Source organism: Alosa pseudoharengus, unplaced genomic scaffold, assembly GCF_046254945.1.
Source record: "Alosa pseudoharengus isolate Yale_2024_CS ecotype anadromous, Long Island Sound unplaced genomic scaffold, YU_APseudo_1.1 YU_APseudo_1.1_scf_11, whole genome shotgun sequence".
Classification (NCBI taxonomy): domain Eukaryota; kingdom Metazoa; phylum Chordata; class Actinopteri; order Clupeiformes; family Clupeidae; genus Alosa; species Alosa pseudoharengus.
In genome coordinates this window covers 22,366,885-22,380,774 of record NW_027468576.1, presented here as the reverse complement: position 1 = coordinate 22,380,774, position 13,890 = coordinate 22,366,885, and the positions used below count along the sequence as shown (strand labels likewise).

At 41.8% G+C, this 13,890-nt stretch overlaps 2 protein-coding genes across 7 annotated transcripts in view; both read left to right on the top strand.

The window, feature by feature from the left end:
* evi5b (ecotropic viral integration site 5b) overlaps positions 1-5,657 on the top strand; it is a 57,269-nt gene extending 51,612 nt beyond the window's left edge. For all 5 annotated transcript variants that reach the window (XM_076278433.1, XM_076278430.1, XM_076278429.1 and 2 more), the window contains one exon: positions 3,262-5,657. In XM_076278433.1, the coding sequence (XP_076134548.1) occupies positions 3,262-3,471 (210 nt within the window). In that variant the 3' untranslated portion in view covers positions 3,472-5,657. The remainder of the gene's footprint in view (positions 1-3,261) is intronic.
* A 2,028-nt stretch (positions 5,658-7,685) lies between these two features.
* gfi1ab (growth factor independent 1A transcription repressor b) lies at positions 7,686-13,554 on the top strand. Of its 2 annotated transcripts, none has more exons than XM_076278435.1 (7): positions 7,686-7,777; positions 10,275-10,485; positions 11,101-11,301; positions 11,563-11,942; positions 12,182-12,319; positions 12,430-12,595; positions 12,728-13,554. In XM_076278435.1, exons 2-7 carry the CDS (start codon positions 10,374-10,376, stop codon positions 12,904-12,906), a joined length of 1,176 nt encoding a protein of 391 aa, XP_076134550.1. In that variant the 5' UTR covers positions 7,686-7,777; positions 10,275-10,373; the 3' UTR covers positions 12,907-13,554. The 2 variants fall into 2 exon arrangements, with proteins under 2 accessions (XP_076134550.1, XP_076134549.1); XM_076278434.1 differs by having other exon boundaries at positions 11,098-11,301.
* The last annotated feature ends 336 nt before the right edge of the window (positions 13,555-13,890 follow it).

Here is a 13,890-nt window from a genome sequence, read left to right as displayed (position 1 = left end):
AGTGATAGAAAAAGGAAGGCGAAGAAAAAAAAAACCTATGCATGCCAGAATATGGCTGTTTGTTGCCGAGCAGGGTTGCTATTTAAATCACATAGCCCCGCAAGACTGACAGACAGAGGCTACGAGGCGTATTTTAACCTAACATAGAGCTTGATCTCACAAGATAAAGAAGTCACAGCTTGTCAACCCCAGCGCGCTTCAGAGACACTGTGCAGCTGGTTTCCGGCCAGCTCTCTCTCTCTGTCTCTCTGTCCTTTCCCCTATCTGTCACTTGTTTTTTCCCTCTATTCTCTCTCTCTCTCTATCTGTCTTACTCTCTGTACCCCCTCCATCTCCCTCTGTTTTACCTCCCTGTATCTTCCTCTCACCTTCACACACCGGCCTCCCTCTTTTCCAGTTCCTCCACCCAAGTATTGATGTCTGTTTCTCTGTGAACGTCTGTCTGTCTGTCTGTCTCTGTCCTATGGCATTGTTTTCCTTGGCCTTGAAAGTAATTGTGGTGAATAATTACTTAATATTAATCTTAGGCAAACTTCAGGAAAACTCAGGAATCAGGTTTATTCTGTTACAAGCAGAGAGGGTACAAAAAAATGGTCTGGGGTCTATGTAGCCTAGGCTCTCTCTCTCTTTCTTCTTCAGTTCCCCCTCCTTCTAGTCTTAGTCTTACAATGCAAGTTAATCACTTTTGTATGGGTTAAACAAAGAAGAAAATGGCGGCAAAACAATCCCACGTGATTGGTTCTCCACTTGGCATCAGACACACCTACTCACACCTACTCCACACCTATGAATAGCATGAGGAGAGATATCTTATATATCAGAAATATCACTTATAGAATGTTCCAAACATTCTCACAATCAAATCATTACAATCCTTGTACTGAGACTATTACAATGATACCAAACATGAATATATTTACATTTCATGACACATGGATACATTATATCAAGGTAACATCCTTTGTCTTGTGGACCTGATAACCCTTAGAACCAGTACATTAGCATTTCATTGGGGGAGGGAAGGGTGTCTTTGTTTTAAACCAAGAAGGGCCACATGGCCAACTGAAACTAGTCTAGAAATTAAATTATTATTAATTTTAACCGTAAAATTATTGCTATCAGCCCCCCCCCCCTTCTTTCTATCTCTCTGCCGTATTCAGATAAGTGTGAAGGGCATACAGGAAGGATACCCTAACCATACCTTTGCTAAATTGGCTGCACACCTACATCTTCTGTTTGCTCCGGTGTGTGTGTGTGTGTGTGTGTGTGTGTGTGTGTGTGTGTGTGTGTGTGTGTGTGTGTGTGTGTGTGTGTGTGTGTGTGCGTGTGTGTGCGCGCATATGGGCATACGTGCAGTTTCGTTTACTAAAATAGATATGCTAATACCTCTCTTCCTACATGTCTGTTTCGGAGAAGTCAGTTCCAGGTAAGCATGCGTGTGGCAGCCAGTGCTGACATGGCACCCTTGACCTCAGCACAACCCCACCACCAATTTCCCTCCAAAGCATGGATGATATGTCCTGTTGGTGTGTGCATTCGTGTCTGTAATATTGCCTGATCCTTCTATGATCAGATATGTTTTAAGCATGATAAGACTATGTCTGTTTGTGTTTGCAGCCCCCCCGCCACACACACACACACACACAATTATTTTCCTTCCTTTCCCTCACCTCATCTTTTAATAACCTAGAGTCTAATTTTGAGTGATAACCAGTGTACAGTTTTGTTTGGGACAAATTAATGGAATTATGGAATATGCATTCACAACTGAATAGCACATAGGAAAGCCTTTGGGGGCAACTTTGCTACATCAAAGTAAATTGCTCTTTAAGCCATTAACTAGGCGCTAAAAATCATAACACGTCTATGCTACAATGGTGCAGACAAACTGAAGTATTTTACCTTCGTAAGTGTAAAGAAAGGGTTTTTAAAAAGACGGTGCATTACCTTACTCTTCTTCTGGTCACCGCCATCTTTTGAAGAAAAAGTCTGTAAAAGTTGATTATCAAACTCTCCTCCTTTTTTGGACTTTTGCCCTTATTTAGCTAGGACGGTCAAGACCGACAGGAAGTGAGTGAGATAGAGAGAGAGATGGGGTTGGATCAGGAAATATAGAGGTATAAAAGGTGCATAAGTCGCAAGCACATTTAACTGCAGATTTTGCATGCGCACACTAAAGTCACAAATGTGTAACAGTAAATTTGAAGTCGTGCATATTTTTTTTATACCTTGTTAACGCAAAATAGGGGTTATCCTATCCTGTGCATCACAACTTCCAAGACTAAAAGTTATACCTCCATAAGGAAATGGCTGTAGGTTGGTTGGATTCAAACCTGAGTCCCCGTACGTACTTGGACCTGAAACTGGCATGGATGCTATAGCCACTTGCATTGCATAGTAGCACAGACATTCAATGATCCTAGTTAATGGCTTCATTTGAATTAAATTGAATTTGATGTAGTGAAGTTGCCCCCTCAAAGGCTATGTTGGATGATGTTATTCAGTTTTATCACCCGGAGAGAAGAAATACTCTTTTCTGATTGGCTGGTGGGGTGGATATTAATTCTGAATAACAGGACACGGTTCCATATCAATGCTTATGAATGGTAACTATAACAACCATAGTAGGACGACGGTTGCAGGCTTCGCAACAATGGAATCAACTGTAAACAAGCTAACTGTCCATGCTATCGCTGTTATAGGGCCAACGAAAGTTGTACAACAAGCTGAACTAGTGAGCTTCTTTTTAAACGGAACCGCGTATTTCCTTTGCTTTACAGTGGCAACCAGGTGATAAGCTGGATAACGGCCTTCGAGGTGTGTCCAGTTATACGGAATGAAAGGGCTCGGGCGGAGGCAACTCCCCTCCGCTGCTTGTCGGGGAGTTTTTTGCCCCTCGCCTTCGTCCATTAATTCCGTATAACAGGACACCTCGGCGGCTGTTATCCCTTACGTATATGCATATTCTGGTATCACTGAAAATTTATTGATTGATGTTATTTTGGTCCCAAATGAAAATTTACATTAATTATTATCCACTAATACACCCTAGGTTGTTGTTAGACCAGAGTTTCCCTTTAACTCATTTTAAATGGAAGCAAACGATACTCCTAACCCATGTCTTACATGAAACGCCAGAGTTGAGGTTGAAATGTGCTTGGTGGTATTACACCCTATATATATATGTTACCATGAACGCTCTTTTGCATGTTTAGGAGTCAGTGGAAGGAAACAGTGTTTTTTTGCCCTCCACCCCTGCAGGTACGGTGTTTGAAAGGCCAGAGGGGTTTGCCCAACCAGCCCAGTTTTGACGGCATCCACATTGTGAATCACTACGGCGACACCAGTGGTGGCAAAGGAAGGCGCATCACGCTGCATGCCGACCTGGGGGACACAGACAGCGACGAGGACGGGGAGGCCTTGCGCCTCCAAGTCCCCACAAACGGCAGCCATAAGACCACCACAGTGTGATTTTTACACCCCCACCACACCTCAGCCCTCCCCAGCTCAGTGCCCATCTCCTCCTGCCCCCCACCATCCATTCATCTATCAGATGATCACTACCACCGACCTCGGCTCAGACTCGGGGGGGTCTGGAAAGGGGGGATACCAAGATGAGCCATCCAGAGCAAGACCAGCAGCCTCTTCTGTGTTTCTGAAAGCCATGCAGGTTCCTGTGGTGGCTTTGTTACACATCTGCCTTATATCACTGTTTGTTCGTTTGTTTGTTTGTTCGTTCGTTCGTTCTGGCAGTTTGGATGTCTTGGATGGGTGGACATTCTCCCCTGGATGGACTGACTCAACACTAGAAGAGATATTCTGAATGAGATGAGATCATTGGAAGCATGCACTATCATCAACAGGCCTTTTGGGCTCTCAGATCTGAGAGATTTCATACAGGGATTCAGTCAGGCACACATGCTGCCACGTGGCCCCCAAATGTCTGATTGGATCCCTATTTGTGTAATATTATGTTTTATGCTCTAATGTAAAACAACACCCTATCATTGTTTTTTTATTGCCTTCAGTTTTTAAAAACAAGAAAATGAAAACGCGGTAAGGCCCACAGAGCTTAGTAGTAGTTTAAAAGGATTCTTGAAAAAGTTTAAAAAAAAAGTTTAAAAAAAAAACATTTACACTATCCTCTTGTTAAGGTGGAGTTTTTCCCCAAAACGAGGAGAGTCCATTAACACGCAGCAGTATGGTAACTGCCACAGACTCATGGAAGCCAGATGCTGTCATTGGCTCCACCACACACGTTCATGCAACCTATGGTTTGACCCTCTCAGTGGACACAGGACGGGCATGAAGCATCTTTGTATATATGTACATGTTCATGGGTTAACGTTTGTGTCTTCGTATCGACTTGAAAATCGTGTTATCTTGTGGATTGCTGAAGATCTGCCATGCAGCTTGTTGTGTAGTTCATTGACAAAAAAGGGACATATCACTCACTGGGGACACTCTCCAGGCCCCAACCGGTTTTATCAGCTTTTGGCACATCCCAGTTTTTTTTTTTTCCCCTTCACATAATTTGTCTGAACTGTATTTTTCTCTGGTTTCAGTAAGGATGTTTTATTTCAGCATGGTGTTAATAGAGCATGTTACACATTTAAGACAAGTGTCACATTGTTGGGAGATGATTTATTTTCTCTGTATTGTGTGATTTGTTTATCTTTTGGTTTTGTTTGTTGTTTATTTGTTTGTTTGTTTGTTTGTTTGTTTGTTTGAAGCAGACATGCTCTCAAAAGTTATCTTTAAATCAGCAATGCAAATGAAGGGAATGTGACCAGAAAGCTTTGAAATAACTACATCAATCGTGGTATTGGAGAAACTAAACGGATGAATTATTTGCACATTTGCACATAAGCCTCACAGCAGTCAAGGGAACGTATTGCTGCAGTGGAAACGGTGTGCATATGCAGAGGTGAACGGAAAGATAGAAGCATTTTACTCTTCCTTTGCGATACTAAAACCGCACCAGACCCACATCACCTGGCCTTCGTCTGCCTAGGTGAACAAAAGGCCAAAAGTCCTACTCATGCACCCACCCACACACTCACTGTCCTGTCATGCTTGGGGTACAATTGGCATCAAAGCCTCCCCACTGACACACAAACTGTCTTCATAAGCAGGTAAAATGAGCGCATTGGCCAAACCCAATGTGCTAGCTAATGAGACGGTATAGGTGGCATTTCAGGATAATTGTGTTTTCCTACTTTTTTTTCTGTTCCAAGCAAGAAAATCAATATAAATTGGCATTAATTCCACAGAGATATGATGTTGAGTTGTTCTTCATGTAAGCAAAAGAAAACACTAAGAACTATTGATTTCCAACGTTGGCCAACTGAGGTCCAGGAAGACACTGCAAAGCAACTAAACCTATATTTGATGATTTTCAAGGGGTCTTAATCTCCTAATGTTTGTCGGATGATTTTTCTCTCCTATGGACGACACGAATTAACATGGACAGAATGGAACGCATGGCAGCCAATGAACACTAGATTTATTTGTGTAATTACTCATGTGTTCATAAGACAATGGGAATAGCTCACTAAATAAATCGTGTGATGAATTTATTTTATCACCCGGTCATCTAGATCTTCACAGCAATGGCACCACAAATGGACAATAAAAGGCTTCGTCTCTTGAAATCATCCATGTCTTGATGATATTTCTACATGTATATTGTGTCGCCGTGCCGTGGGCACTGATGATGCTACAGACGATTTGCGCTATGTGGCCATGATAAAAATGGTAGCATTGTGTCATACATATTTTATAATGCTCACGCGTGCTGCGCAATGTCAGATGCGGTATTATAATGCCTATAGCCTACTAATGCCTTTTATATTTGTAGACCAGGCTTATTACACATAGCCTAGATCAGGGGTATTCAATTAATCTTCAGCGAGGTCCAGTTACGGAAAATGTCCTCAAGCAAAGGTCCGGAGCATCATAATGTTTAACGTGCGTGTTTAGGCTATGTAGCATATGTGCATGTATAATATTAGGATGGATGGATGGAGCCTAGTTGTAGATAGATAGATACGTTATTGATCCCCAAGGGGAAATTCAAGAAATAGAAGATTGTAGGCCTAGGCCTAATGTTTAATGTGAAATAAAATAAGTAGGTAACCTATAAGGCAACATTCGAAATGAGGAGAAAGGCAAGATAAGAGTAGCATAATTGGGGAGAAAAACGGAGTATCCTTGGCTATTTTTAAGATCTTAACGTGAACTTAAAATAAAATTTGAGCTGAGACAAGGATGGATATTCCACAGCTGGTTCCTTGAACCCATTAATCAGCAAGTTTAATTTAAATTTTTTATTTTTTTGCTTCAAATTGGCGCTTAAAATCGCCTGTCAGAATATATAGAAGAGGTCCAGGGCAATTCCGCGCAAAACTGTCATATCCATATTTAGTTGGCGTTACGGACGTGACAGTTTTGCGTGGTATTGCCCCCATATCGTTATATAAAGCTCTGTTCTCGCTGTCTAGCTTTCTCCTCTTCGAGCAATCGATGATTTGAAAATAACTTACTTATCGTTAACTTAGATAAGTTTCTCGTCCCGTCTCCTCTCCTCGCTCGTTTCAGGCTATCAGTCTCTTCTCCATAGTAGGCTACTTACTCACTGACACTTTATCAGAATTCACAGATTTCACTGGCTGAGTAGCAGCAAGCGAAATTATGGTTCCTGAAGCTCCTGAAGTAGACCTAAATGCTGTTATCCTAACCAACGAAACATTTAGCGCAGCTTTGAAATCTTACGTGAAAATCTAAATTAGGCTATTATGGTCTGGATCCTGATAGGACCACGCCACGGTCCGGACTCGGTGATGGCTGGCCTAGATGGACGCAATCACGTTTAACAATGTTATAGCGTACGAACGGGCCCTTTCTACATTTAAATTGTAGGCTTAAGGCATTTCGAGCATGCCAATGTGTAAAATAGGCCTATGTAGGTTACCTTAACAAAGGCCTATTAGCCTATTTATAATGTACAGCGTTCGCTGTTACTATTTATTTGTCTCTCGTGTTCTATTTCCCCCAAATACATAGGCTATAGCCTACAAAGAAAAAATTATTTGCAGAGGCACTGAAGGCTGAAAGGTTGAAACAGTATAAAAACCCTTTAATTTATCATGGCAAGAACTGGTTAAAAGCACATAGGGCCTAGGCCATATTGGCCTTCGTCAGGGCATGATATAGGCTATTGCCTACTTTCCAGATTATCTTTACAAACATAAAACACTGAATTGCCTTATTCATCTGCTTTTGATATTTGATAAATTACATGTAGGCCTATGTATAAACTAATTATATTTTTTAATGATGGGGATGATCAGGCCTGCATTACATTTTGATAGGCTGAGGCCTATTAGGCCTATTCATAGTAAGACGGGAAAATATCTATTCCTCCTTCTTTAACACGAAGCAGTGATACGGACTCGTGTGAAAGGAACATGGTGCAACATCTGATTTCCGACTTGCATGTCATTTGGAGATAGCCTACATCTCTTCTGAAAGGCCAGTTCCATTTTAATACTGTAGGCTACCACTATTCATTTGATGGACAGTTCAATGAGTGAAACTCATGATGACGCCACAACCCCTCTCCCTCCACTCATCTGCTTATGAAAGCTCTTGCAAAAATAACGTTCAGGAAGTCTGAGCTTTACGCTAATATCAAGCAAATCGACGAGCTAGATTCTCTGGCAACACGGCTGTTCGGGTCCTAGAACAAGATCAAGTCGAACGAGGAGGGTGACAGGTAGGTGTTACATTCATCATTTATAAATAGGCAGGCAAATACAAACCGGACCACTTACCCGGTATAATTGCGTATAGGTTTCAAATCAAGGCGCTCTAACTCAAATCGTGTAACGCACATTGTTTACATGCGCAGACATGGAACTGACAAAAATGAAGTATGCAGACACAGACTATGTTTTGTTTTGGTTGTGCACCTGCCAACTTTTCTGCACTGTTGCTTCGCCGGTTGGTGAATTTGCCAATAAAGCATGAACTTTCAGTAAGCGATGCAATTGTTCAGTGAATAGGCTACTAAAAAATATATCACCATCCAGCTGCATCTGAAGCAGTCGGTCTTTTACTTTATCGGTTCCGTCGTCATTAAAAATAAGTAGGCTACGATCACGTCTGTTGTATGCTTTTTAAGAGTTTACCAAAACACTGCGTTGCCTATGAAGCCCATTGTCTATACGACCGTAACAACGAAATAACGAAGACATATATTTGTGTTTAGTTCCTCAAAGTTGAAGCAGCTCCTCCACGTGAATAAGAAGAGCGGTTTATCTGCGTTCTATCATATCTGCGCCACCTGAGCGCCGGCCCGGAAGCCCTGCGGGTTTTGCACTAATCGGTGCGGCACACATTTCGCTTTGATTTCCTGTGCGGCTCTGCAGCTTGATCCCATGTTAATAGAGTTTTTAGGGAGCTACTCCCCCTCGCACACACTACCCCTCCCACAGTCACACTAAACAGCTGGGATGCGAGATTATCGTAAACACAGATATTTTACAAAGTCCTTTCTGCATAGATTACACTTTTGGACAGACTCCTTTTAAACATCTTTAATAAATTGGCCGCCTAACCTCCAACACAATGCACATTTCAATTTAGACCTACACTCTTAAAACGAATGTGTTGAAAACCCAACTTGCGGTTTTTTTTACACATCTCTGTGTCCAGATAGGTACAACACATTCGTTTTAAGAGTGTAGGCTATTAGTCGTTGATTAAATGTGCCAAACTGTAATCGTGTCTTTATCAATCTGTCATTGATTTGATAAAGCTTGTAGGATAATTTAATTATTAGCCTATATAGGCTATATAATAAAACGGAAACATAGGCTATATTTTCAATTAGTGTCCCCACTATTTGTTTTTACACTTGGATATAATTTTGCTGATTTAATGTTGGCGTGCCACATCCAATTTCAACTCGCAATGTAAACCAGTCATATAACACTTATTTAGAAGCACTATGTAAATAATTAATTGATCAGAGAAGACACACACGCTTGTTTTATTTTGTGTTGTTCAGGGATTGATTGAAATCCAGTGACTGTTTGAAATGTAAGGCACGAGCCGGCGACAGGTAGAGGCTTCTGACGTGCCCTACCGGCTGTTGCTGCATGGCCCCAGTGCGGCTCTGAATGCAGACGGCTCCGTTGTTCTAGGTGTAATTAGGGCCGAAGCAGCCCACCGGCGGACGATCTGGGGGTGAGCCGGGGAACAAGGCCTCTCTGTTTTGACGGCGAATAATATTATGCATGGCTGGGAGGAAACCCGAGACTTTCTACAAGGGATCAGTGGGCGGATGGATACAGGCAGCGAGCGTCTGAACTGATATAGTTTATTACATGACAATTGCAATACATTCGAACAACAATACATTTTAAAGAGGCTATGCTGGCTGCACATTGCCATTCTATAAACAAATACCAAGATTAGGTTACTCTCCATTCAGCTGCAATGCCTTGGCTGATAAATAAAAAAAATAGTAGCCTAGGCCTGGGCATAATCTCAATTATCGGCATGTTTCACAGTGCAGCAAGCCAGTAATTTGCACTGCGCTGGTTTTAGCAACGTTCACCGCAATGCAATAATGTAGGCCTATACCCCTAGAACATTCACAAATGACCGGTCAAATCATAGATGTACACAGGTAGGCTATAGAAAATACAGTAGCACGACTCAGTAATATAATTAGGCTACCCAATGTAGCGTAAGCCTGTCGCACTGCAAAAAATGACAGATGGAGAGATTCGCAAAGTGTGTGAGAGGGATAGCCTACTAGCCCACTATTCTGCTGCGTGCTTTTCTTAAGATCCTCTGCGAAAGATAACTTCGTGATTTGTCCTCAGACACATGGCACAGAACGCACTGCTGTGACAGATCTACTACTCGCTGGCATCACGGTGCCCGTCTCCGTGTTTCCTCTCCCCCTGCAGCTCGGGATCGAGTATCGCATTGATAAAGTCGCATATCACTTATCCTGATTGCCATGGGCTTTGGTTCCCTGGGGAGATGTCTGGGCCGTGAGGTCCGCCTTGCATTTGTTCTTTGGGTGAACCAATCCCGCCCCGGTCAGGGAAACTGAGGGAAGCTGTGTCTTTAAAGCACCTGTCCTCGTAACACCTGGCAGACGAGGAGTTGTCTTTGCGCATGCCCCAACGTTGAAAAAGAAGGATATAGCCTAGCGGCGTGCCTGTCATCAACCAATGATCTTCAATTCGTTTCAGAGACAGAAACAGAGGGGACCACAGTCAAGCAAAGAACAGCGTGAGGAACCAGGGGAGTCGTTTGGGATTTGTGTGGACTAGAAGCAAGACAAGTAAGCCATGCCGCGATCGTTTCTCGTGAAAAGCAAGAAGGCGCATAGCTACCATCAGCCGCGCACGTTTGAGGATGACTACAGTAGACTGGATACAATTTTAGCCCACATATGTGCAGGTATGTCCGATTTGTTTAGTTTGTCATGCTCATGTGAAATTTATTGTAAATATTGCGATTCACAGTATGCATTGAAAGGTAACTACAGATTTGTCCATGCATGATCAATGTGTCATAAAAGACGGTTAGAAAGAAACTCCTCCACTTTGCCACTTTGAAGTAATTTAGGGATTTGTTTAATTGCATCATTAGTTTAAATGATGTAATGTGCAGACTGCACTGTTAAATAAGGCATTGACATTTTATTAGCTATATTAAATAAAATATTATATGTATATTAAATTAAAACAGCTTATTGCGTAATTCCATTTTATTATGGCTGTAGACAGGTGGATGATTTTAACTGAACGTTTTACCATACCTTTTTCCTTACCCTTACCCATAAACAATGTGGATTTAATCACTTTTTTTCATAATGGATAAACAATTAACAAAGTTATAGTATTTTTTAATATCTGCAAATTGGGTATTTTTGTTTCTACAAATGACTGAACAATATGTTGTGTTATTACAACAACAATAACGGCAACAATAACAACATAAGCAGATTCCTCAAAGTGTTTTTTTAAAAAAATGAATGGCATGATCGAATCTTCCTTCCACTTGGTTCAGCAGAGACCAAAATTCCAGAAGAGTCAGACTGCTGTGCAGAGGTGCTGTCTGGGGACACTACAAGGGACTTCTCCCCGGAATCTCATCTGGTGGACACAGCAGACCGCTCATCTAAATCCCCACTCAGCTGTGGAGGAAGTGTGTGTGGTCGCTCCTCAGACTACGAGGACTACTGGCGACCTCCGTCGCCATCAGCATCACCTGGTACGACAACAAGGCATAGCTTTTGCATACATTTCTACAACCATGCTTCAGTGAGTTGTTTCAAACTGAGGTGTTATTCTTGCAATGCCAATTGTATCTGCTACTAACTTTCATCAATCTGTATTAGATTAGGCTCGTTAATATTTCCATGCACGTATAGGCTAGTTTGGTGATTCAACTGGTCTATTTATAATTTCCTGAGTGGGCAACGGAAAACCACATATGGATGATGACATTTATTTAATTTCATTCCCCCCGCAGATTCGGACAAGTCTTTCTCACCTTCAGTCGACGAGACACAGCCATTCGAGGTGCCCTTCCGGCCATATGCTTGGAACAATTACACGGGGTCCGAAATCCGGCACCTGGTCCAACAGACGTACCACCACCCGCTGGAACTTGAGCGTGGATCATCACTCCCTTTTTACGGAGACACTTCACTTTTTCCAGAACGGGGGACCGGTGCTGGGGGTTACGGCACTTACAGTTCTGCTGCCGGACTTTTCGACCGGGCCACTGCCACTGGGTTGTACCCAGATAGCAACCTTCATGGCAAAGTTCCGGACATCAAAGCCGAAGCTGACATCCTTTGTAGTCGTCTAATGCTAAACGGTGCCTTCAAGTGCATCAAATGTAGCAAGGTTAGTAGCCTACACTTTGATTAAAAATATGTTATGTATTAACTAATCACCACTATAGTGACTAGTCACTAGTCACCATCTATTTCCATTTGCACCTGTAGGCTTTGCCTGTGTCAGTAAATGTCACATGCGTGCGCAATGCCATGCCATCCATCCATATGAATTATAGGTTTGGGACATAGGATTATGCTTAAAATAATAAACCAGTAGATTTGACTAAATGTATGTCATCCCTTCAGGTTTTCTCTACGCCTCATGGATTAGAGGTCCACGTGAGGAGATCACACAGTGGGACCAGACCCTTTGCTTGTGAGATTTGCGGGAAAACATTTGGGCATGCCGTCAGCCTGGAACAACACAAAGCTGTTCACTCACAGGTGAAATGTCTTATTTGTGACCATTTAGTGATTGTACAATTAGCCTGCGCCGCCTACGCTGTTGACACCCCAACCCTTTTCACAACGCCTTTATCTACATTGAATAACAGGAAAGGAGCTTCGATTGCAAGATATGCGGCAAAAGTTTTAAGAGATCTTCAACTTTGTCGACTCATCTCCTGATTCATTCAGACACTCGACCATACCCATGTCAGTACTGTGGGAAAAGGTTTCACCAGAAGTCCGACATGAAAAAACACACATTTATTCACACAGGTACGGAACATTCTTAACAGGCTATAGGCTAAATGATGCGTAATTTATAAAAACAATAAGACTATGTCTCTTTATCAAAAGCCACCCCTCTTTCATTTTCATAATAACTAACAACTTTGTTTGTCTCTTTAGGTGAAAAGCCACACAAATGCCAAGTGTGTGGAAAGGCATTCAGCCAGAGTTCCAACCTCATCACCCATAGTCGTAAACACACTGGCTTCAAGCCGTTCGGGTGCGACATGTGCGGGAAAGGTTTTCAGCGAAAGGTGGATTTGAGGAGGCACAAGGAAACGCAGCATGGACTGAAATGATTGATAAGTGATTAGTCTGACAAAATTATCGAGCATATAGCCTACGGCCATACCAAACACTATAGAGAAAAGTAGGGCCTAATAAAGATAAATGTTATGGATTTTAGCTGCAGGCTATGCCTAAATTCTATGGCTTATTCGGTCATAGAGTAGGCTATTTTTTGCCCGTCATTTGTGAATGTAACACTGGCCTCTTAAGCTAAGTCAATGTAGGCTAAATAAGTTGTTTTCGTCCCTGAGGACGTCTTAACAAACCCAAATATTATGACCAAAATAATGACAAGACAGACATCATTCCAAAAATCAACTGTGTGAGAAATCTGCGCTTCTCAAAAGAATGCCACTTTGTTTATACGTTAAACATGCTGGCAAAGCAAAGCAAAGCATTGCAAACGAGCAAAGTGATTTCATAAATGTGAGGGATTTTTCTTATAGCCTCTTGTATTGTGCGCAGAGAAAACACCCAGTTTATCATTTAATTTATTTTTCCCTCTTTATGATTTAGTGATAGACTGTTCTATCCTTTTTTTTATCAGATTTGCACAAACGTAATTTATATGAACGAGATCTGTGCATCTTGTTTGATTGCAGTAAGTTCAAATGTTGTATAGGCCTACAGTGTTTGTTCTTAAATTATTTATTGATATTAAATAAATATACTGTTGTTAGGTATTTGTGAATTTCAACTGTGTATTTTGTGAATTTATAATGTGTCATCACCAAGACATGTCCTAGTAGCCTATGCCATGATTGAAAACACCTGCAGTTTAAGTAGGCTAGATCTTTTTCTTTTTTAAGAAAGGACTGATAATTCGTCACTGAATGGTCATACGTGGATTGCTTCATGGAACCTGTGATGAGGGAGAAGCGTAATGGTAGCTGGGACACCATTGTTTCAGATACTTAATATTTAATGGCACCTCTAGCTACCAGCCCATTAACACAACATCTTTTTTACCTGGTTGGTCTATATAATGTAGTGTT